This window comes from Pseudochaenichthys georgianus, chromosome 16 (assembly GCF_902827115.2).
Source record: "Pseudochaenichthys georgianus chromosome 16, fPseGeo1.2, whole genome shotgun sequence".
Taxonomy (NCBI): domain Eukaryota; kingdom Metazoa; phylum Chordata; class Actinopteri; order Perciformes; family Channichthyidae; genus Pseudochaenichthys; species Pseudochaenichthys georgianus.
In genome coordinates, this window is record NC_047518.2 from 31,756,914 (window position 1) to 31,781,232 (window position 24,319).

The 24,319-nt window shown below is 41.1% G+C and overlaps 1 protein-coding gene across 2 annotated transcripts in view; it reads left to right on the plus strand.

The window, feature by feature from the left end:
• The window catches only part of znf385d (zinc finger protein 385D), a 100,052-nt gene that overhangs the window by 38,245 nt on the left and 37,488 nt on the right, over window positions 1–24,319 (plus strand). For both annotated transcript variants that reach the window (XM_034101773.1, XM_034101774.1), the window contains exon 3: window positions 13,802–13,909. In XM_034101773.1, the coding sequence (XP_033957664.1) occupies window positions 13,802–13,909 (108 nt within the window). The remainder of the gene's footprint in view (window positions 1–13,801; window positions 13,910–24,319) is intronic.

The window sequence follows — 24,319 nt, forward strand, 5'->3', positions numbered from 1 at the left end:
CGGGGAAGGAACTTCCAGCTCTGTCACAGAGGGGAAAAGGAGGGGCTGTCATGCCGCTCGCTTCTTCCTCCTCGACTGCTGGCCGAAATTTTGGGTTGGCTGCGCCTGGGCTGCAGCCGAAACCGGAGATTTTCTAGGCAAACTCACCCTCGTCTCCTGCCTGGGCTGGGGACTCGGGGCGGGCTGCGACCTCTGCTGACCTGGTACTTTAAACCCAGCAGGGTTCGGAGAAGCTTGGGCAAAGGGCCACTGTTGCGGAGGCAGCGGCTGGACCCTTCGAGGGAGACAGAGGTGGAGGGCCTCGTCTTCCTTCTTTTTCGACTCGCACCTCCTCTGCATGGAAGCGAGAGCGGAGCCGAAAATCCCCTCGGGAACGATGGGCATATCAAGCACATCTTCCTTTTTCCGGTCCGGGAGGTTGGTGAGGTTGAGCCATCTAGCTCTTTCCTGCACCACCATGTTCCCCATTACCTTGCCCGTGGCCTCTCTTTCCTGCACCACCCGTGGCCTGGACGGCGCAGCGTTGGACACGGAGACAAATGTCTGTGACCGCGGCTATCTCGTCCAGAGTGGCCGGTCCAGAATTGCTCGACAGATCCTCACAGAGCTCCGCTTGGTACGCGGTTAGCATCGAGGAAACGTTCAGAGCCCTGGCGGACAATGCTGCGGCTTTGTAGGACCGTTCAGTCATGGTCGACAGGAATCGGTCCGTCTTCGCTGGCAGTGTGGGGTTCCTGCTTGGTGACGGGCCCATCCTCGGTAGGAGGTAGGCTGCCACCAGCGGTTCCATAGGCGGTATGCAGAGCAGGCCGAGCCTCTCCATACCGTCACAGTCAAGGGAGGAGGCACCCTGGATTGGGGCCTTGTTGCTAAAGGGCCGGTCTCTCCACGAGACCGACACCTCATCCAACATCTCCGGGAAGACCGGGAGGAGTTGCCTCTTTGTCCTCGTTGTTTGGGAAAAATGTTTTCCCTCGTAACGGGACCTGGAGGTCTCCTTGGCCACTTCGGGCCATGGGATGTCTAGTCTGGCCGCAGCGCGCTGACACACGGCTTGCAGGTCCATGCTTAGACTGGGCGAAGCTGGTGTGCTATCGCCCGGGAGAGCAGCCATCGCTCCCGGCTTTGCAGCCTGAGCTGGTGACACGAAGATGTCATCTTCTTGCTCGTCCGAATCAGACAGGAGGAACTCAGAGGCATCCTCTTCGTCCTCCATGTAATCCAATTCTAGGACATCCTCCGCGGGTGAAACCATGGTGAGGTCCAGCCGGGAGCCCCAGCTTGGTATAGCGTGGGAATCCGGTTCCGCGGCTGCCGCAGTTGATGAGCCCCAGACCGTAAAGGTGAGGGACTCAGTCTCTGCGGCGGACGCCCCCGCGTCTTGATTGCCAGCCGGCCAATCAGCCGGCCAATCAGTGGACATGAGGGGATCCTGTCCCGTCCATCTCGTTCGCCGCGAGGCGTGGAGAGGACCCGCTCTTAACAGGTACGTCGAGAAAAAAGTTTTCCCAATCTGTCTTTAATCCGGAGAAAAAAAGGCAGTGTGGGTCTTTTTTCTCAAAGAATATTACCTGGTGTGGTAATATTCTTTTAATCCTTTTCTCCTCCGTGAGAAGAGAAAAGAAAAAACGTCCTCGCTACCGTGGTGTCGGCAGTGAGGGAAAAAAGCACAAGCTAGCAACGGGTGTGTTGCTAACTTGAAAGTCAAAATCTTACCTTAATTCCAGAGGAAGAACGGCGAGGTTGACTATAATACTAACTGGTGTGTTAGTATCATACTCTTCTGTAAGGCAGAATAGGGTAGCCGGCTAACGCCCGTCGACCGAAAATTAGCTTTGATTCAGTCTGTGGACTGTTAAGCTAGCCCGGCTACCATTAGAGATGTGCTCTGAAGCGAGAAGAGGTGTTTGAATGACGCATGCGTCGTGGCGCAGGCTACTTATAGGGGGTGATTTCCCCTGACGTTGACGTCAAGATCACCAGCCAATCAGGATTGGCGTAATGAGATTGATGCTTCTGTTTGCTCCGCGATGAGGCGCATCCCATAGTGAGACATCGAACGGAGTGTTATGAATGAGAACAGCCGTGCTGAATGTAATGCTTTAACGTTGCAGGAGGAACTGGTGCAGAGGGGGGCTACGGTGTTATATTGTTATCTTTTATCTCCGCTGAAGAGGGGAAGAGACTGTGAGGCTGCCAAATGCCTTGAGGGAGCTCTCCTAGTTTAATATTTCATCCTGATAGGGCCCAGTTGTGTGACAGGGGTCAGTGTTGAAGAGCAATGGGAATATCCGGAGGGAACATTCATACCTGGTGAAAAAAACACCATGTCTTTGAGAGGGCACGTGCAAAGAAAGCAGAGGAAGGAGGGACAAAAAGGGTCAGGGTTTCAGAAAATTGAGAAATAAATTGAAAAGGAAGAGACAAACAAGAAGTGGTGTCTGGAGTGGGCAGAGGGTTGAGTGTTGGAGAGTGGAAAACATATAAAGATATAAAAACAACAAGAGATAGCCAGTGAAAGCAAATAAAGACCAATGTTCAACCTTCCTCACAATAGAAAATCCATTTGGCCCATGCAGCGTCTGTTTCTCTTCTCCTTCTTTTGGCACTCCATTTCTTTACTAGGCAACCTGGCTTAAAAGGAAATAATGAGACGTATGATGACGATGTACATAGTTGCTGGCTCCTCATTATTCTGTAATTGGACAGAAACACTAAATTTTAACAAAAATTGTAATACACTTACCTGCTTGAATGTAATGCCAAATAGATATATTTCCAGTGTAATTATCTAGTGGAAACAGACTTTTCCTTCAAAGTTTGAGGATGATCGAATAAATCTTTCGTAACTCAGTTAGAATCGATAAAATATGGAAGAGGGTTTGAAGACGGAAAACTGATTTGATGAATGTCATTCAAAGCACAGACACTGTGAATGTTCCTATCCAGTGAAGCGCTCAACAAAGAAATGTCTTGTGTTTGCCTTCCTGTCTGTCACTGTTTCGGTCCTCGTGTGTGTGCCTGTTAGACTCACTGCACCCATTACTGCTCCTAATTGCACTCTTTAGAATACGTTTTCCAAATAAATCTGGTATGGAGATTTAAAGGGCAAAAATGTCTGTACACTGCATTTGGATTATTTAACTAACACTGTTATCTATTTTGTTATGAGTTTACTTTAGTTCGATATCCTTTCGGTACATTCCTTTTAGTGTTAGGGCTTCAGTCATATATTAAGCACTGGCTTTAGTTATTTAACGCTGATGTTTACCTTTCAAACAGCACAGTTCGGAGTCACCCTACATTTCATTGGCCTAATATCTTGATGGACACTCCCTGCTCACTTTCCTCACATATCCTAATGTTCTCTGTTTTTGTACGAACACCTTAAGAGCCTGTTATCGCTCATTATAAGCCAATTAAATCCCCCCCTCAGATTTGACTTGCTAATTCTTAAAGTCCATCCCGTGTGCCAACAATCCACGACATCGGCTGATGATGAACTAACGCACTGGGTCAGGCGGCGGAGGTAATTGGGAGACACATAGGGGGGAGGATTACATTTAACAGGTCATTCATCCCACTTTAGTTAATAGTAAGTGAGGCTGACGGCTGTGAACAGAGCATCTAGACCTCACCAGTGGAGCCCTCATTGACCGCTAATTCACTCTTTCTATATGTGCTTTACTAGATATAAATGTATATTTTACAGACCTTGTAGCTAAAACAGAAAATATTCTTCAGTACTTCTGGAGCATGGGAAGAGAACACCCAGTATAAACACTCCATGCTTCTGTCATACATACATTTAAATATAAACTACATTGTATATAGCAGATCAAAACATAGGGGTCTGTTGGACAGGTATGTGCTATCCAGCGGCTCTATACACTTACGCCAATTAGTATGACATACACTTTTTCAAGAACTCATAAATGGGTATTTAAAATTGACACTGCTGCCGATGAAATACCTTTTATTTGAATTGAAGGTTTTGCGGTTGGTTTTTAGCTTTTGTTTGGGCTAATTTCTTCAGTTTGTTGTGGTTATTTCTCTTATATTTCTATTACATTCCAAGTAGAACTTCAACATATCCTTATACACAAGATTTTATGATACATAAATTATATTGCGGTACTTTTTGTAGGTAAAACCGCCTTGCAAGATGACACAGGAAAGCAAAATATTTTTGACTTATCTGGAAAATTCTGATGAAATTCAGTTAAAACTATTAGAAAACTCTATAGACAGGAGTACAATCTAGTTGTTTCTGATCTGGCTGCTTAAACACATTGCAACATCTGAAGAATATTAGTGTTCCCCTGAAAACAAATGAACCTAGAATTGTCTCACGTTCTTCAAAGTGAAACTGTACCCACCACAACAATGAAAGCATCCCCTTACGCAGCGTCCACACAGCGTCGTGCGTTGAAGCTTGCCGGCGGGCGTGTCTGAAGCTAGACCAACAACCAATCACATGAATCTCCCGCCCCGGACACACAAGCACGCGGTTGATTCGCTAGAGCTTGTACTGGCATATGATTTGATTGGCTGACGCTTCCGTCGAAGCTTTAAAAGTTGAACATTGCTCAACTTTTGAAGCGAGCAACACGAGCAAAGCGAAGCGACGCTCCCACAATGCAATTCGGCAAAGCGTGACGTCACCTCATTCAAAGTGAATGGGCAGAAGCGTTGAAGCTTCAACGCATGCCACCACGTGGACGGCCCGTCATCTTGAAACACCTAAAGCTACCTGTGTTTATATCTCCTGATATGCTGAGTGTTGTCTCTTTAACCTCTTTTGAGAGGCATTCAGGTGGAAAATCGGGCTATGAAGTGATATCATTTGACACCAGCGCATGTGGTTTACACTCCTTCTCCTACCTGCTGTCAAAATGTGTTTCTTTTAACCACCATGGCCATGTTTTACAAAAATGTTGACTTCCGCTGTTTGGTTTATTCTTGCAGGTTCGTGTTCAAACTGATTTTTCTTTACAAATGAACAGAGAGGAGTATACATGAAGTCATACAGACAGGAGTATCATTTATTGGGTTGCATTTCTTGCCGTGATCATCAGGACTCATGGGGAAATCAAAGTCTGATGACTGACTGCAGGTCATGCTGTACTTTAAAGCTTTTCATATGTATATATATATGTGTGTAAAAAAATAACTTATTATGAAGATTATTACAATTATTAGACTGCAAATCGACCACATGTTGTGAATAATGAAAAAGAGGCTTGAACAGCCATGATCCGCAGGGTATTACTGTGGGATCGCTATGTCACGCACTTTTTAATGGAGTTAATGAAGTGAAGTACACGGATACAAGTGCTGCCGACTCAGTTTGACTGATTGATTACAAAAACCCTGCTCTGTTACCATGGTTACCAAATGATTTGCATAAACATATACACAGCCTTTGCAGTTTAATTATAAGATCAGCAGGTGTATTTAACAGGAGTTTTTAAAAATAATTGTAAAATCACAAAAATAATCCTTCAAAAAGGAGACACACTACAGGGATTTGTTTTAAACAAACATGAAGGCAAACCATAACAGCATCAATAATTAACAACGAAGTGATTGTTATTGCGTGGTGGAAAGCAAGTTCTCTTATATGTCGCTTTTTGGTAGTAGAGAAAACATTTTGTTTACTGTGGGGTGTGACTTTCTGTAAAAAGTCAATAACATGCTTTCACAAACACATCACGTAACAGAAAACAAACCTACATGATGCAGGATAATTAACGTGTGCAAGTTGTAGGGCAGCAATAATGCTCCTTCTAAGAGATTATAATCTCCCCAGAAAGCATTCGGACAGAGGAATTAAACCAACATGTCATATAATTGATTATTTGAGCCTTTGTTGAGTATTTTAAACCCAGCTTGTTTGTTTCACACCAGCTCCTTCTGTCACACACAAGCCGATACCAGGGACGGTTGGCATACAAAAGCCTTGTGCGACCAAAACAGATAGCACTCAGTGTGTGTTTTCGTCCCTTTTATCAGACGTCAGCCGGCCTCTCAACTCATCACTGTCACATTATCTGGCAGCGCTGAGTGGGGCAGGGCGTCAGCGGCGGCTGCTGTGCTGAACTTTGAGACGGACAGGCCTTCTGTGGGCTGTCAGATAGTATCCAGCAAATGACCTGCTTAAACCCCTGTCGACACGCTGCCGACGTTTCCTCTGACAGAGACACTTCAGTACGAATCAAAGACAGACAGAGGAATGAAAGGAGACACCCACAGACAGAGATCTGGGTGAAGGAAAAAATTGATTTACTTACATTGTTACGGTAACTGAATCTTCATGCATTTTTCTCAGAAGGCCAACAAATCAAATTAACAATTTAAAAGTTATACTTTATTTATCGTCAAGCTTTTGAATTGCTGTTAATGGTCAAACACCTCTGAAATGTCATTTAAATAATTAAAAAGCGTACATGAAGGCAGAAAGAGAAAAACATTAAAGGAGGTTTAGAAACAATCCTCCTAATTCTAGGAAGCTAGATTTACCTTTTAAAGAACCCATTAAACAAAACAAGGATCCCAATGAAAGCTATTTCAAGCTTCATTATGCAACATTTACTTAAATAAATCAGCTAAGGCACGCATGGCTGTCTTTGACACTGTGTGATACATCCGTAACCCTCCATGTTCAATTGAAATTGCTTTTTCGACTGTTTAGGATGTTTATGCGAGTACAAGACCTGTTCAAAAACACTGCAGACATTTGTTTTTCTTAAATTGCGGATTGGTTGTGTTCGCCATCTGCTCTCTGATCGTCTGCGGCGGCTTTACGGTTACCTCAGCCTCAGGCGAGAGGCTGTTTCAAGGCAGACAGCTCATCAAGATGATTGACAAGTCCTAGGGCTGGAAATCAACCAACTGAGTAAAAATTGCATATTAGTGCTTCAGGAAGTGATTTGAAAGATGACACTGAATGCACTGTACGCTGCTGCAGTCTTGAAATGGGCATGTGGGATATGCTTTGGCTGTGTGTGTGTGTGTGTGTGTGTGTGTGTGTGTGTGTGTGTGTGTGTGTGTGTGTGTGTGTGTGTGTGTGTGTGTGTGTGTGTGTGTGTGTGTGTGTGTGTGTGTGTGTGTGTGTGTGTGTGTACTGAGTGTGTGTGTGTACTGTGTGTTTGGGCGTGCATTATATGTGCGTCGCGGTACATTTGCTCCGGCGACATTTCCGTCCCTAGCAGGCGTGGCCCTGTGGAGTGTGTAGCTCAGTGGGTGGGTGATGGGAGCTGGAGCATTGCAGCTGCTCTCTGCAGATGAGCCCTGAACATCATGTTTCAGAGCAGAGGCAAAATGCTATGTGACAGGGGGATTTCTTTGAAAGAAACATGGAAATGATTCACAGTAGGTGGTGGAATAATGGCGCTGAATTGTGGTTGAAATAGCGACACTGCCAATAATAGCACAGTGGAATATATTCTCACAGATCCACTTTATACCCGGTGATTAATGACATTGCCACGTACTTAAATCTCTGCTGATCACTGTGCAAGATTGTGCCATTGCTTGTGGCGTCGACACCACAGATCCATTTCACAGCATGAGTCACAGTGAAGGAGAAATAACATGCTTCTCGCCTAGTGCGTGCTTCTAAGAAGAGGTCATCCGTTCTCTCGTGGCCCAGATGTTTTTAACTGGCGTTCGCTTTCCAGAGCTTTCCCAGCAGGCTGCAGTGCGTCTGCTTCTCTGCTGTAGTGTTTTTCCCTTTGCCTGCGAGCCTCGCCAGCCCCATGTGTCATCCTCTACTCCCATCCCAAAAACTTGGGCGAGATTTACAGTACAAAGGTAGACTGTTGCATAACGACAGCAACACAGTGTGTCAGGGCAAAGGCAGAGGAAAGTCCCCGCTCTGATATTGTAATGCAGCGTTTTCAGTGTTTTGTGAAAAGCTGCACATTTCACTGAATATCATTATGTGCATTTCAATAGAGGAAGTGGGTGCTATTGCTTCTACCTCTTTGACATTGCCTACACATTCAATGCAGCCTGTTTCATAAGGCTGAGTGTGCACAGCAAGGTTACTCCCTGACATTAGCTGCTTTTAAATGCTCTCCTGTATAATATAGATGTTTCATTTTAGGACACATTTTCAGGAAATTATAATGTATCAAATGTGTTTCCCCAACTGTTAAGTGTTTTATATCATCCTACCTTTTAAAGACTGGTAAAGCAGTTACAGCTTTTATTATCTCTCGACATTCATGAGAGCTACAATTCAGAATAACTGCAAATTGCGCTTAAGCAGTAAGGTAAAAGGACCTGAGATGCCCTTTTCTCCACCTGCATCATCCAGTAGTGGTCTCTGAAGTGCATTATCCATCATATGGGAATACATATAAAGAGCAAATCAGACTTGTTTCTTCCCTTTATCTGTATTGGTTGAGTTTTTTGGCCACCCACACGCAGTGGGAAATGCCCTAAACTGAATATATTATCACCTTTTTGAAGCCGATATATGTCACGTGTTGGCAACAATTACCGAAATTACAGATCAAGTAGCCTAATTAGCATCCATTTAAATGTGTGTTTCTACTAATGATAAGACCAATAGCCATTCTAATTGTGTCTCTGTTTTAGTATAAAACTATTCCTAAGTGAAATATCTGGAATTTAGCTGCAAAGTGTCCCACTATGATTAGTTGCTAACTGGTGATGTTTGGTGCTGAGCTGGTATAGTGCATTGGTTTGATCAGACCATTGATTGACCATTTAACATTTACTAACAGATATAAAGAAATGCAGTGTGTGGTTATGTGTGTGTATTCCTATGAGAGATAGGTTATATTAAGAAACGTTGGCAAATAAGACCACAAGGAGCTACACAATGCTAAAAAGCGACAGAACAAATTATCATTCTTTCAATATATGACAATTAAAACATTAATTTCAGAGTCATTGATATCATATAATATAGAAACATTTGGTAAGGTAAGCTTTTTAAAAAATCACATCACTTACAACATCCTGTAAGCACAGTCAATAGGGGCTTGGACAGTGAGCCGTAGGGTCGCCGGTTCAAGTCCCCGAACAGACCTAAATATGGAGTGTGGACTACGACTTGGAGAGGTCCCAGTTCACCTCCTGGGCCCTGCCGTGGTGCCCTCTGGGCAAGGCACCAGACATCCCCCTTCCCCCCTCACTCCCCGGGCGCTGTACAATAGCTGCCCACTGCTCCGAGTGCTAGACTCCTGGTACTAGGATGGGTTAAATGCAGAGGCCAAATGTCGCTGTGTGTGCTGTGTGCTCTGCATGTGTGACCATTATAGAGGGGTTTCATCCCTCCGATTCTATCTAATATATTAGCTAATAGCATTAGCATGTAGCATCTGTCCTGGTTGTAGCAGTTTGATAATTTTTATCTTAAATAACTTATAGTTTCCCTGGAGACCAGCACCTTTTTTCCGGGTTACACGAAGCACACTCTGTGGATACAATCCTATCAGAAATATAAATGTGCTGCATAGCTGAAGCAAAATGCCATTCCTCACAACACATTTTATGTTAAGTGTCACAATGGAGTATCACTGAGTATTGTCTGTGAACATATGCTCTGTGAGTGATTCATGTGAGACTCCCTCACTTCACTGACAACTCAATTGCTGTAATTGTTTAGCTGTGAGGGGAACATTTTATTGTAGCCAGATTTTGATTACATGTCTAAAAGCAAGTGCATTCATTCTGCCAGAAACGATTGATTGAATTCAATCTGTATAATTGCAACCATTTAAGATCCCACAGTTACAGCTCACTTTATTGGAGACACGGCATACGGATGAAAAGGATACAAAATGTGTAGTGTACACTACATTCATAGATTTTGACTCTGTTGCTCAGTTAAAAATCATGAGTAATGTGCATTTATTGCACCTTTTGGCATTATTTCTGATATCAAATTCAGGACCACATGAGTATAAAGAACGGTCAGCTAGTTGAAGTTCAGGAAACCCCATCTACACCTTGCTGAAGTCATATTTGGCAGGGCTGAATCAGGAAATGTATATGACTTTCTGAAACAAGCTATCTGACAGTCAGCAATGTATGGGCTGAATGCTATAGGTTTGAACCTCTGTCTCATTAAACTATCTACCATTCAGTCCCTCTAAGACAAGTCATCCTGTGTCCAACTTCTTGGTGGCCCCCTGACCGGCCTGGAGGGATGTGGGAGGCCGTCCGTAGAGCAGAGCTTCTGTCATAGCGACGTGTTCAAGGCTTCCCTGTTCCCACTCTTCAACCTCTTTCTTCTCTTTTCAAACTCTGACTTTCCTGGAATATTCCGTTCCATGTCTTTACGTCACATACCCTTTAGTCGACCTCGTAAGTTTACCTCCTCTAGAAATCACTTGACTCAGTCCCCTGCCTGCCCAGCTGCTCCTCATTCAGCCCGTCACAGTGTGAATACAGCCAGTCTTTGCCAGATTGTCAATGTCTCCAAGCTGCTGTAGCGTTCCAGCCATCCCTGTCACCTGCACCTGATTACTCGCCTTCCTGCGTCAGTCTTCAACAATTGTTTGCCGGATTTCCATGCCTGCTCCAGGGTAATGTCGTTGAAAATCCAAATATCCGGAACAATTTCCAATAAAGACCAGCAACAACAACCTCAAACATCACCATATTTGAAACTACCTCCCTTTTAAACATTTGACTTTAATAAAAAAGGATTTACTGTACCCATAATGCATTGCATTAGACTTTACAGGCGTATCCAATACACAAATAACTCTGTGATTCTTTGAAACAAATAAAGGTCATTCAAAGCATGTTTTTGTATAATAAAAACATAAAAATAAATTAATTTTAAAAGGATTGTTGGCAATTCAAATAATGTAAAATATGGATGAATAAAAATAGGAAATAAGACAATTATCAGATGATCAGTATTATCATGTCAATGATATAATATCAATAAACAAAATGGATGTATCATATACATAAAGCATAAGGGTAAATGAAACCTTCATACCTACTGCTAGTAGAACAAAATTGTTTTCCAAAGGTCAATTTCTCAGAAAACTTTTTCAACCTCTGCATATAAGTACTTTGAAAACGGCAAATAGTTAAGAAAGAGCCGCAGTTCAGCCTAACCACGTCCACAGAAAGTGACAGCATAGTGCCTACCTTCTGCAGCACAATTGTCATGGTGGATTAATCCTCACACACACTGCTGGCACCTTTTCTCCTTTTGCAGCCAAGTGGGGCCTATTGAGACACTTTCTCTGCAAGGCGGATGTGTTTGTTCATTCCCCAAAGCCCTGTCACCACACACAGGGAGGCAGATACCAACCAGACAAGCAGCGTGCAGCAGAGCAGGAGCGTGCACACTCCTTGTTAGCCCAAAACATGAATGTGGAGATTATGTGTGAATTTAGGTGAATTTAAATTGCTTTAGGAAATCAGCAAACAAAAGCACAACACATTTTGTAAAGTCAGTTGCTTTAGGGCAGTGGTTCCCAACCTCCTTTTTCCCCAAGAGCCCCCCCAAATGACTCCTGTTGGAAGTTGCGCCCCCCCCCCCCCCGCCTACAACTACTGTCACAAACTAGATGAAGGTGAAGTATTTTGTTAAAGGAGGATGAAAGCGTAATTAAGGCAAGGCAAGTTTATTTATATAGCACTTTTCAACACAAGGCAATTGTGCTTTACAAAAAACGAAAGACATTAAGAAAATGGCATTTAAAATCAGTCATTAAAAATAAAAGCTAATAAAATAAACAGAAAAAGAAAAATACATGGATAAAAGTTAAAGTGCAGTCTAAGATATGAAGAGTTCAATTAAAAGCAGCGACAAAAAGAAAAGTCTTCAGCCTGGATTTAAAAGGAGCCCTATTGGAGTGACTTTGATGGTTATTGGACTCAGGATTAATTCATTTGGATTCCCGCTGTATGAAGAAATTAAAGGACGGCGCAAGTGGAAACAATTCACAAAGGGATTAAACTATTTGGAAAACAAGCCGGATTTTGGCGATGTGTTTATGTGGATTCAAAAGTCGTAAATAATCTACAAAATGGAGGAGACCGATCTGATCGGAGCAACTGTGACAAATAATCCAACTGAAACCGGCATGGACAATGACTGTTTTAAAAATGCGCTTATCCAGAAAAGCCCGGTTTGGACACTTTACGGGCAGAAGAAACATTTCTATTAAAGAAAGAATTATACATTTCTATTCTAGTGTTTTTATGCCTTTAATACTAACTTGAATTGTTATTCAAATTAATTCATCAATTATTTTTTATATTTTATTGTAATGTAGAGACAAGGCTTTTAGTTACAATCATGTATTGCTTTACAATTATATTTAAAAAAAAAAAATTAAAAATAATAAAATTAAAAAAAAGTCTAAATATGATATTTGGCCTCAAATCATCAGGTCTGGCGCCCCCCCTGCGATCTTTGGCGCCCCTCCAAGGGGGTCGCGCCCCCCAGGTTGGGAACCACTGTTTTAGGGCACCAAACATGTATTATTAATACATCTGAATGGTGTACCATAACAGAAAAAGGGAAAGATATTATGTAAACTTATAATGCTGAAACAAAAAAATAAAAGTAAAGCGATGTATGACTTCAATGGGAAGCTGTGACCGAGACATGCATATCATAGAGATGGACCAAAACAGTATTATACATAGAGTAGGTCATATTACACTGTGATCAACCTTACAAGCACATATTGCATTGTAACAGTGCCAAAATGTGCAACTAATACCACAGTGATGAGAGTATGCATGACACAGGCCAGAGCCATTCATCACATTCATTTATACATAGGAGAAATTAAAGGATTTAACTGCTTACTTAAAACAACTATAGTAATAGCGTTTTTTATGTGTGAGACGCAAGCAATTTATCTTGCCAACAGGTATTTTCAGCGAAGCAACAGCTTGATATGGTTTGTGCCCCTCGACATAGAGCTGGGCTGTCTGCCAGTCGCAGCATCAGGCACAGTATGTCTTCACTGCAAAAGAAACAATGAATTCATTTCCTTCAGATGGGACTACAGATTGTTGGTCTATCTACAATTTGTTCCTAGCTCTTTCTCATAAGAAAAATATGTCAATTGCTAGGCATGATACAAACCTTGTGGCACTTATGTCAAGTGGAAAAGGGAGTTGAAGAACTTATTCTCCTTGGATCTAGTGAGGCTTTGAACCCTATTTGTACCTTATTTATAGTCAAAAAACGTCTGCCATGGACAAAGATGTCAGCCGTTTGCATGTGGTATCCTTTTACATTGCTTAGATTATTATTGAGTTTTAGGCAGAATATTTGTCATCACTGACTAATATGTATTTCAACAAATGCAAGAACAGCTCGTTATGTGTTTACGTTTTTTGGGGACAACAATATAATACTATAACATTAAGGCATTAGCCAACTGTGGTCACACAGACAGAACTTGTTGAATATATCAATGTTTTTTGGTCTTTTCTGGGGAATTGCTGATAATAAAGAGATGCAAAAATGCCTGCGGTGTAAAGTAATGTGCTCACTTGAGGGATTTTGCTTATGGCCATTACATTAAGGTCCCTTAAAGTTAAACACTGATAGAGAGAATGCCTTTAGTAACCAAATATTGAATTACTTCCAGATTATGTCTTTGTCAATGTCAGAGACAGAAATCACCTGTTGAAGCAAAAGATGAATTGCCGGCGTTCTATGACGTTCCAGGCAGCATCTTTCCTCTTTACAGCCGAGTGATCGATCGAGTGGAGATTTACAGGTCAGTTGACAACTGTTTTAATTAGCCTCTCTCTCTGTGTCTCCCTCCTGCAGATGGACCCTGTGCAGAAAGCTGTCCTCCATCACACCCTCGGCCTCCCTCCCACCGTAAAGAGAAGGCATGTCTCCTGCAGCGTTTGCCAGCTAAGGTTCAACTCACAGGTGAGCCACTGCTCCTGCCACAAACACAGAAAACACCCCAAAACCACATTACAACCTACCTGCTCTGGTGTCAGTCTTGATGACCTTCACATAAATAGAATTCTGTTAGGGCAGGTCATATTTCTTTCATTAGTAACAGTAGACAACTGAGTAAATACGCATACTGTCGTGTCCGAATCAGAAAACCTGTATTCATCCCACATTGGGGAAAGGTTATGGCTTCACAGCAGCAAGGTACAGACAAAAGGCAGAAAACAGGTGAAAGAAAAAATAATAGATGTACATTAAATACAAATGTAGGCACACATTATTAAGATTAATACAAAATAAAAAAGTAGTACACCTTGGTGTAAAATAAATAAAGCAGCACTATTTAAAAAAGTGATTGAACATATGAAATAATGTGTTTCAGCCATGCCAGTAGTGTGGCTATGTGTCTGTTTGCCAGTTCCTATTTTCTTTGCAAACCAAAATATTCCAAAAACTAGCATATGGATTGCCAAGATTTTGTTCCAAAGATGTGTGGCTTGCAGAGGATGTATTAACTGAACTACGCTGTATCCCTTACATTTCCCTCTTCACCAACTCAAGATGTTCATTATTTTATGACATTTCTTGGCAAGTTTTGGATGGATTGACACAACCATTAGCAAAGGCTAGAGTGAGATATTACAGTTCACTCAGGGTGGACTGTAATATCTCTTGTGATTCTCTGACTTTTACTGCATAGCTATTCATAGATTGTGTCTGTCCATTCACTTTTTTTGTGAATACCTAAAAACACACATCACATTCCCGTCAGCCACAGCTTTCCTTTGTTCTGGTGCTAATTTGTGTGATTAGCAGATGCGTCTAGCACGGGAGTTCCAGCCGTTTAGTTGGTCGTCTGGTGTATTCAGGAACTCATTGGAAACCATCTTTGTGTCGTTTCTTAAGTCTTTGTACATTTCAGGTCAATTCAATAGTGCCTGAAGCTTAGGTCTGAATGGCTGTCGTCCAGATCCTCTATTTTGCTTAGCAATACACAGCATATGGAAAACCTTTTACTCTACTGACGCATCTTTTTAAATGAGTACTGAAATTCAGCAGTAAACATGTTAACGAGTAGTGAAGGATTTAAGCTTGATACCAAACCATCTATTCCAACATTTCAAAATACGGCTGCCATTAACATTAGATGATCGCATCCTATAGAAGTTGCAATAATCAATATTATCGCAACATTCATGAACATGAAATGCCATCAATAGCATTCAGCTTTCCTTCTTTTCCTTTTTCAACTGAATTAAACAATGGGAATTAACGTTCATTTCAATAGGTTCTGAATTATTCAAACAGCATTATCCTATGTGTATTATTCACATGAAATCAATATTTCACAACATGCTCATAGTTATACATATTTTATTTATCAAAGTAAGAAGGATGAGGGATATGAATACAAATAAAGAGATTAATGAAGATTTAATGACGGGTCATTGAGAGATAACATTCGAGAGTGATTCAGACAAAAGGTTGATGGAGAGTCACACAAAGTTAGCTGCTATTTTTCCATTGTATTCAGAGGCTCTCATTTGTCAGATGAACCAAAAGATGTGAAAAAACAAATCATCTCTGTGTTTGTGTTACTGTTTACAAGCCAAAAAGACACATTACTGATAAATATCAAAGCCGCAGCCATTATGAACGTGGAGGTGCAGGCAAGCCTTTTCCATTCCACAATCTCCGAACAACAACTAAAACATGACAATGAGTGATATAAGCAATAGGAAATGTTATTACCTTGAACCTCAGCATGTAAATAAACCATGTGCAAAATGGTCCATAAATGTCCCATCATATTTCCAGAGCAATGACAATTAGGCAAATATGGAGATTGTTCAGTGTGACATTTTGGTTGTCTTAAAGGAATGGTCCACTCATTAGATAATTAATCAAAACTTCAGTATTTAGTGAAACGTTATGTTTAAACCATACCCTGAAGAAATCAGCGATATTCCCCGGTAAATAATGATTTTATAGCTCTTTTTTATCAAGACCTGTATATTCCGTCTGGCCGCCGCCATGTTTGCCATTTTCAGTAGTCACGTGATGGTCGTGACGTCATCCATGCGTTCACTTTGTCAACACACGGAGTATTTCAGTTCGAACTCGTCAGCAGAGGAACAAGTTTTGACCAATGTGAAGAGATTGGATGGGGGAATTCAGCCATACATATTAGTATGACAATACGACACCCTCTGTCCGTAGACCCTCACATCGTACAAGAAAACCCCCAGTTTAAAGGGAACATGGGAGAAACCTCAGGGAGAGCAACAGAGTAGGGATCCCTCTCCCAGGACGGACAGACGTGCAATAGATGCCGTGTGTAAATTGAAAAGATAATACATTTGCAACATAGGTAGTCCAAATGTTTGGAAATGCATGTGTGTATAATGGGAAGATTATATAAGATACTATATGTATGCATGTAGTACCACCCTTGCTAGCGATTCCCTCTCTAGTTTAGCATACTCAGCTTCGTTGTCCCTGGCCATAGAATCACGATTTTATAGAGCCGGAAAAACTGGGGGGAAATACACACTAGCCGGTACTACGCTATATGGAAAGGCCACCAAAAACTGTCCTGGCCTGGACGTTAAAACGGGGCTAGCCGCTGCAATGGAAATGCGCTATAACATACCTTATTCTTACTCCGAGCACTACTTCTGCTCCTCCGTCGCTTCACACTTGCAGAGGGCGATTTCTCTACTGGCCGAACTGGTGTCCTGGTCGGTGATGACACCAGAAAGACCGATGGTACTGCATCTCCATTGAGTAATGGTTGTTCTTTAAATCCCATGTTATGTTTGATCATACTCTCAGAGTAGTCGTCCGGAAATGTGAAATGTTCGCTGCATACATGAGCCTGTAAATCTCTCGGTTCGGGCCGGCCACATTTCGCTAGCCACTGCCTCCGAATGTACTTCTTATGCTTACCTTTTGGCAACAGATGGAACCGAGCATTCCGTGGATTGTTCCTATCCGAATTATGGCAATATTTCGCGATACAGTGAGGCATATTTGAAGAGAGAAACTACAGTAAATAACATGGAGATCAACGTGTCTTCGAAAACCAAACGCATGGATTACGTCACGTCCGGGAAATGGCGGCGCCCACAGTGTTGATGTTATTTCGGTATATAATCAGTTTAAAATCACTGATAATGTCATCGGATTAAAAAAAAAAAAAGAGAGACTGGCAGAGACTGGTCTGTTTTATCGGATGATAATTTTTAAAAAATGAGTGTCATGAGCATACCATTCCTTTAAACAGCATGTCAGGTTTTTTTTGTAAAATACTGTGGTACAAATGTAAAGTGTAAAAGAAAGGTGAAGAGATGAAGAGTTTGTTCCTGTTATTTTACTGCAGTAAAGAGAGGCGCTCAACACATGTTTGACCTCACTTATTTTCCTATAGAGTATTCAGTAAATTAGCTACACAACTGTTTGTTCGTGTCAACAACGATATGGAAACCAAAATCTATATCTGCAAAAAGTTATTAACAATAGTTATACTAGCTTGGACCACAAATGGTTGTTAGGCTTCTCAATGAGTTCCTGAGATTCTCAAAATGTGATGCGATCTAGTGGTTACACCCAACTGTAAATCAGACTGATGTGTGAAAAGACCAATTACACCATTGACAAAACAAAAGAACGGGGAAACACATCAGTGACCAGCCTGAAGCTACCCATTCATATTGAAACAAAGCACCGTCAGCTCTACGATGATAAAACAACAGTCAATGGGAACCGTTTTAAGTCCACAGGGGGTGCTTTTTATGTAAAAGTCTCCAGCATGCCCCCCAATGGTGTTCAGGGTATTCACTTGCCGCTTTCTCTGGATTCATCCTGATCCACGGCAGCTTCATTATGACTCGATCACAAGTCTTAAAGTTTCAATATATTGCATCATATGAGCAAAACCGACGACAGGAAGGAGATCCTTTAACAAACTCTGTGTCTATCCTGAAGTATTTCCACAGTCATTAGCTCATACGTGCACTCTTCAGTACACTAATGAAATGCATTGCATTAATACAAGCTTGCTAAATCTAAGCGATGGACTAGCATATGGGTTTCGATTTCCCTCGCATCTAATTTCCATACCATTTCCAAAGTAATCAAAAACATTTGGAAGGAAAATTACTGCTGCTGCATGTTGTTAAATCAGTAGCATCCCTAAATAGCAATGTCATCGCTCTTTCATTAAGGGAGTAATCAATCTATTTCTCATACTGAATGTGTCAGTGATTACTGAGGATACGCTTATTATGTTTTACATGGAGAAATCTATATCCGTATATATTTACTGTCCATCAGCAGTTCATTTGAACACTTCATTAGAGAGATAGACTCTGTGTTTACCTGTCAATCATCAGGTGGTGCTGTGTTGAGCTGGGACCCCTCAGATACCCAGGCGGTGTTGTTTCTTTCTATTCAAAACACAGCTACAGCAGGAGTCAATCTTAATATGCTCCAGTGACAGTTTGTCATAAAATAAAACTTCAGCTTGGATGATGCAGAGCAGGAAGCCTGTGGGGTTCTGCTAAATACAGATCCAAGCTGCTCTGTCGGAGAGCAGAAAGTCTGTTTGTTAGACAATTATGTGAGTTCATAAACAGGAAAGCTTCTCTTTTTCAAACGATCTTAGTTTGTTGCTGCTTTATGAGATGCACGCGTGAGTCAAGGTCATAAACTGGACTTACGTCTGTGTTTTGTTGACAGCGAGTGAGTCACCAGATCTGATCTACTCCCTTAACAGGGAACTTTTCTTTATGTTTACATTCTATACGTCATGTTTTTAGAACATTTTACAAGTTTACTTAACCAACCTATAGTTTACAAGATACACATCCAAAGGAGATTTCTAAGTCTACATTGTATTCAATAATTACAATTAGATGTAGACAATAAATGACATCCTATTTTTGTTTTCATCGTAGGATTTTTTTATGAGAGGACAGGAAGTATTTTAGGTACTCAAGAACATTACTCTAAAGATTGGACCAGAGTTAACATTAAACCAGTATCAGAAGGTTACTACCTTCTGATCAGGCTTTCTTCTACTCAAACCTCTTTCCCAATGTGAAAGAAATCCCACTTACACCTGGCTTTCGTTTCCAGTGTATTCAAGGGTATTTTTCCATTGTTGCAACAACCACCAAATATGGTTTTAGAGTTTAAAAGACACTGTATATTAAAATATATTTAAGAAATGAACACTGTTTACTAACACTGCTTTACTCTGCGTAATACATAAAAGAATACGAGAAAAAACGAACTTAATGACATACACGTCTACAGTAGGAGCAGAAGTGGCTTTAACATAATGTAGTTTGAGTTTATAGTTTTTCAACAATCAAAAATAAAGCCCTGTTACAAGTCTGGACATTATAGAGGGGGTTACACAATATATTTTATAGATAATGGCACAATGCATTCATGGTGTTACAGGAGTGCACACAACAAGTGACTTGAAGAGTTGTATTAAGAGCTTAAGGGAGAAGTTCAAACCCTGGCTCCAACCGTGGTGAGATTTGGGTGTGAATATTGGCTCAATGTTTGTGTGTGATGTGTTCTTGTCCAAAGCTTTTCAAGCTTCAGACTGGCTGTAGTTTAAACAAGCACTGGGTGGTAAAGTAAGGGGTATAATAACAGAGCACATTTCATTTCTTTAGAACAATGGTCGCAAAAAGGCGTCACCAAATCACAAACAGTGATGAGCATAGTTTATATGAAGCCAATTTCTAAAGTTAAAAAAACACAAAGAACATGATAAGTCTGTGTTGTTTCATTGTCCGAGAAGATTGCACCAAAACACAGTTCTGTTTTGTTTGGGCTCAAGGATACACTGATTTTTCAACTTCATGATAATTGTTCATAGACATGATTCTAAACTGAAAGACATTTCTGCTTCAAAACAATACAGCAAACATGACTGTTTCAGTTAAACATAGATTTTAATCTGCTTGAGTTTTAAGCGATGTGTAAGAAGTTAGCCATTTGAACTCAGACATACTGTATGTAACCGGATAACTGCATACAATACATACATTTTGTAGATAAAATATTTGTTGTCATGCTTTGCTCGTATCAAATACATAACATACAGTGGGGCAAAAAAGTATTTAGTCAGCCACCAATTTTGCAAGTTCTCCCACTTAAAAAGATGAGAGAGGCCTGTAATTTTCATCCTAGGTACACTTCAACTATGAGAGACAGAATGGGGGGAAAGAATCCAGGAAATCACATTGTAGGATTTTTAATGAATTAATTGGTAAATTCCTCGGTAAAATAAGTATTTGGTCACCTACAAACTCCACTATGGCCAAGACCAAAGAGCTGTCAAAGGACACCAGAAACAAAATTGTAGAACTGCACCAGGCTGGGAAGACTGAATCTGCAAGCAGCTTGGTGTGAAGAAATCAACTGTGGAAGCAATTATTAGAAAATGGAAGACATACAAGACCACTGATAATCTCCCTCGATCTGGGACGCAAGATCTCACCTCGTGGGGTCAAAATGATCACAAGAACGGTGAGCAAAAATCCCAGAACCACACGGGGGGACCTAGTCAATGACCTGCAGAGAGCTGGGACCAAAGTAACAAAGGCTACCATCAGTAACACACTACGCCACCAGGGACTCAAATCCTGCAGTGCCAGACGTGTCCCCCTGCTTAAGCCAGTACATGTCCAGGCCTGAAGTTTGCTAGAGAGCATTTAGATGATCCAGAAGAGGATTGGGAGAATGTCATATGGTCAGATGAAACCAAAATAGAACTTTTTGGTAAAAACTAGACGTGTTTGGAGGAGAAAGAATGCTAAGTTGCATCCAAAGAACACCATACCTACTGTGAAACATGGGGGTGGAAACATCATGCTTTGGGGCTGTTTTTCTACAAAGGGACCAGGACGACTGATCCGTGTAAAGGAAAGAATGAATGGGGCCATGTATCGTGAGATTTTGAGTGACAACCTCCTTCCATCAGCAAGGGCATTGAAGATGAAACGTGGCTGGGTCTTTCAGCATGACAATGATCCCAAACACACTGCCCGGGCAACGAAGGAGTGGCTTCGTAAGAAGCATTTCAAGGTCCTGGAGTGGCCTAGCCAGTCTCCAGATCTCAGCCCCATAGAAATCGTTGGAGGGAGTTGAAAGTCCGTGTTGCCTAGCGACAGCCCCAAAACATCACTGCTCTAGAGGAGATCTGCATGGAGGAATGGGCCAAAATACCAGCAACAGTGTGTGAAAACCTTGTGAAGACTTACAGGAAACGTTTGACCTCTGTCATTGCCAACAAAGGGTATATAACAAAGTATTGAGATGAACTTTTGTTATTGACCAAATACTTATTTTCCACCATAATTTACAAATACATTCTTTAAAAATCTGACAATGTGATTTTCTGGATTTTTTTTTTCTCATTTTGTCTCTCATAGTTGAGGTATACCTAGGATGAAAATTACAGGCCTCTCTCATCTTTTTAAGTGGGAGAACTTGCACAATTGGTGGCTGACTAAATACCCTTTTGCCCCACTGTACATGGGGGGGGGGGGCGCAGTGGGTTGTGCGTTGGTTTCGGATCAGGGGAGCACAGGTTCAAACCCCACTGCAGTCAGCATGTCGTTGTGTCCCTGGGCAAGACACTTCACCCCAAATGGCTCCTGTGGGGATTGCCCACAGTATTGAGTATGTAAGTCGCTTTGGATAAAAGCGTCTAACAAATGACATGTAATGTAATGTAATAACATATGAAAGTGATTTTCTTTGTTTAATATCATAACACATGCTGAGTCTTACTTCTTCCGTACTTTTTAGTAAAAGACACATGAAAAGTAATACAAATTCATAGGAAAGAAAATATCAGATTAAGATATTTTCTAATCATTATTTGTTATATTTCAAAGATTTTTTTTTTCCTCCATGCCATTGTTTTAGTAACAACAGTCTCCCTAAAGGATGATGTGATAGCACCAGGAGGTGCTGTGATTGGATAGTTTGAAAACTGAGGTTTTCTTTGTTCTCTACTTTCAACAAGGAGATCCTCAACAACCCAACAAAGAGTCAAAGGTTCCCACCCCTATTTAAGCAGCAGATCCCAGCTGCAGGGAGACTCTCATTAAGCCTCATGGTTGAGTTGAACCTCCTGGCACAATGGCAGTCAGCAAGCTCGTCAAATACCTTCTCTTCAACTTCAATTTATGGTTTTTCGTGGGAGGAATTGGTATTCTCAGTTTCTCTGCACTTGTCAGGATCAACAAAGCAGCCTTCCAGATCACAGATGAGCTTCTCCCAGCCGTAAACCTCATGATTTTTGTCGGTGCCATGACCATGGCTTTTGGCTTCCTGGGCTGCTGTGGAGCTCTTCAAGAGAGCCGCTGTCTGCTGGCCATTTTATTCAAGGGCCTGCTGGTTATGTTCCTCATGCTGTTGTCTGTGGGAGTGTTGGGAGCCATATCGAGAACCGCATCTGCCCAGGAGATGTTGAAGGAACACATGAAAGATCTGCTACCGCTCAGCGAACAGCCGCAAGATTTTCAGGTGTCGTTTCAGATTGTGGAGGGGACCGGGTTCTGTTGCGGTTTCTTCGGTGGACATCATGATTGGGGAAATGCCAAAGCGGTGCCGCCCTCTTGTAACTGCAGAGACTTCACCAGAAACTGCACTGTTATGGAAGAACGTATTATCTATGCGACACCGTGTATGACGTACTATATGACGTGGTTGGACAGGGTATCAGTAACCCTCATGGGCATTGCGTCTGGATTTGGAATCTTGATGATCCTGGGCATGATTTTCTCATCGATCCTGTTCTGTCAGCTGCGTGATGGAAAGAAAAGCTTCTTTCTTTCTTTCTAAAGTGTTCATCACAACGGAACTTTACCTGTGTTTATCAAAGGACAAAGCATCCTGTTCGTGTTGAATGCTTTTCTACTGGGCTCTGCCTCATTCTACATTTAATTTTTTTCAAACCGTTTTTCAATAATTGTATTTAACCAGTTTTTTGCAGCTTTTTTGGTTAATTCTTTTTAATATTTTTCTAGTTCTCTACCTGTGTTTTTAATTCTTGCTTTACTTTTATGTATGCACCACAACACCAAGTCAAATTCCTCGTACGTGTAAACCTACCTAGTAATGACCCTGTTTCTAATTCTAATAAAAATGTTAACCGTGGAAAAAGCTGTTTTATTAAATGTAAGTTGATAAATTGTAGGTTTCTTCATTTGTGTAGCAATTCTTGTGTAAATCCTCACAAATTAATACTGTTTTGTATGTACTGCCCTTAACTAACTGAATATTTAAAAAAGGTCAAACCTAGCTCCACCTCCAGTATAGTGTTGTTTACCCTTAAATTAATCAGCATTCACAACACATTTAAATGACAATAAATCAGCAATAGCAGCCATTGTGTTCAAAGCTCAGACAGGCCGTAGTTTGAAGTACCCAGTGCAGATTATATCAATAATTGAAAAAGGTCAATTCTTTATATGTTAATCGACATTAAAGTCTAAAGAAAGTGAGATAATTGAGTGTGTGTGTGAATAAGATTAGACAAAACTAAATGTAACAATTTATCTTGCCAAGAAAGGGCCTCACATAAATTAAAGGAAACAAAACAACAGAAAACTTGAAGGCAAGATATTAACAGCACAGATCTAAAGTAAGGGGTGTTAAAAACAGAGTGCATTTCTTTACAATTTTGTATGCAAAAAATGAATCACTACGCCATCACCACCACTGATAATAAGCATTGTTGCTTTGAAGCAATTGTCTAAAGCACAAAAAACACAAGAAGCATAAGTCTTCTTTGCTTGTTAGATACATGTGCATCCTAAACACTGTTCCTCCTTTGTTTGGGCTCCAGGATACACTGATTTCTCAACTTTTACCAACTTTATGATTGTTCATCAACATGATTTTGAACTATAGACAGTTCCCATCTGCTGCAAAAAAACAATACATTATGTCTGTTCCAGTTAAACATATATTTTAATCTGTTTGAGTTTTTAAACGGTTTACGATTTTAGACCTCAGGTGTCTTTGAACCCAAACACACTTTATTTACTTTTACCATTATAAAATGCTTAATCTTTTTACTTTCATTCTTATTTTTTTTTAAGTAATGGCCACATGAAAAGTAATAAATATTCAAAGGAAAAAACCTTTGGATTTATATATTTTCCTGTATATTTATTTGTTACATTTGAATGATTTCTTGTCCCTCTTTTTTTTCTTTAAACTTTATTTTAAATTTTTTGGGCAGTACATAATATACACAAGTTACATTAATAATACACACAATGCATAAATATGTAAATAACATAAACAGAGAGCAGGTCTATGTTCCAGTGAGACTCAATG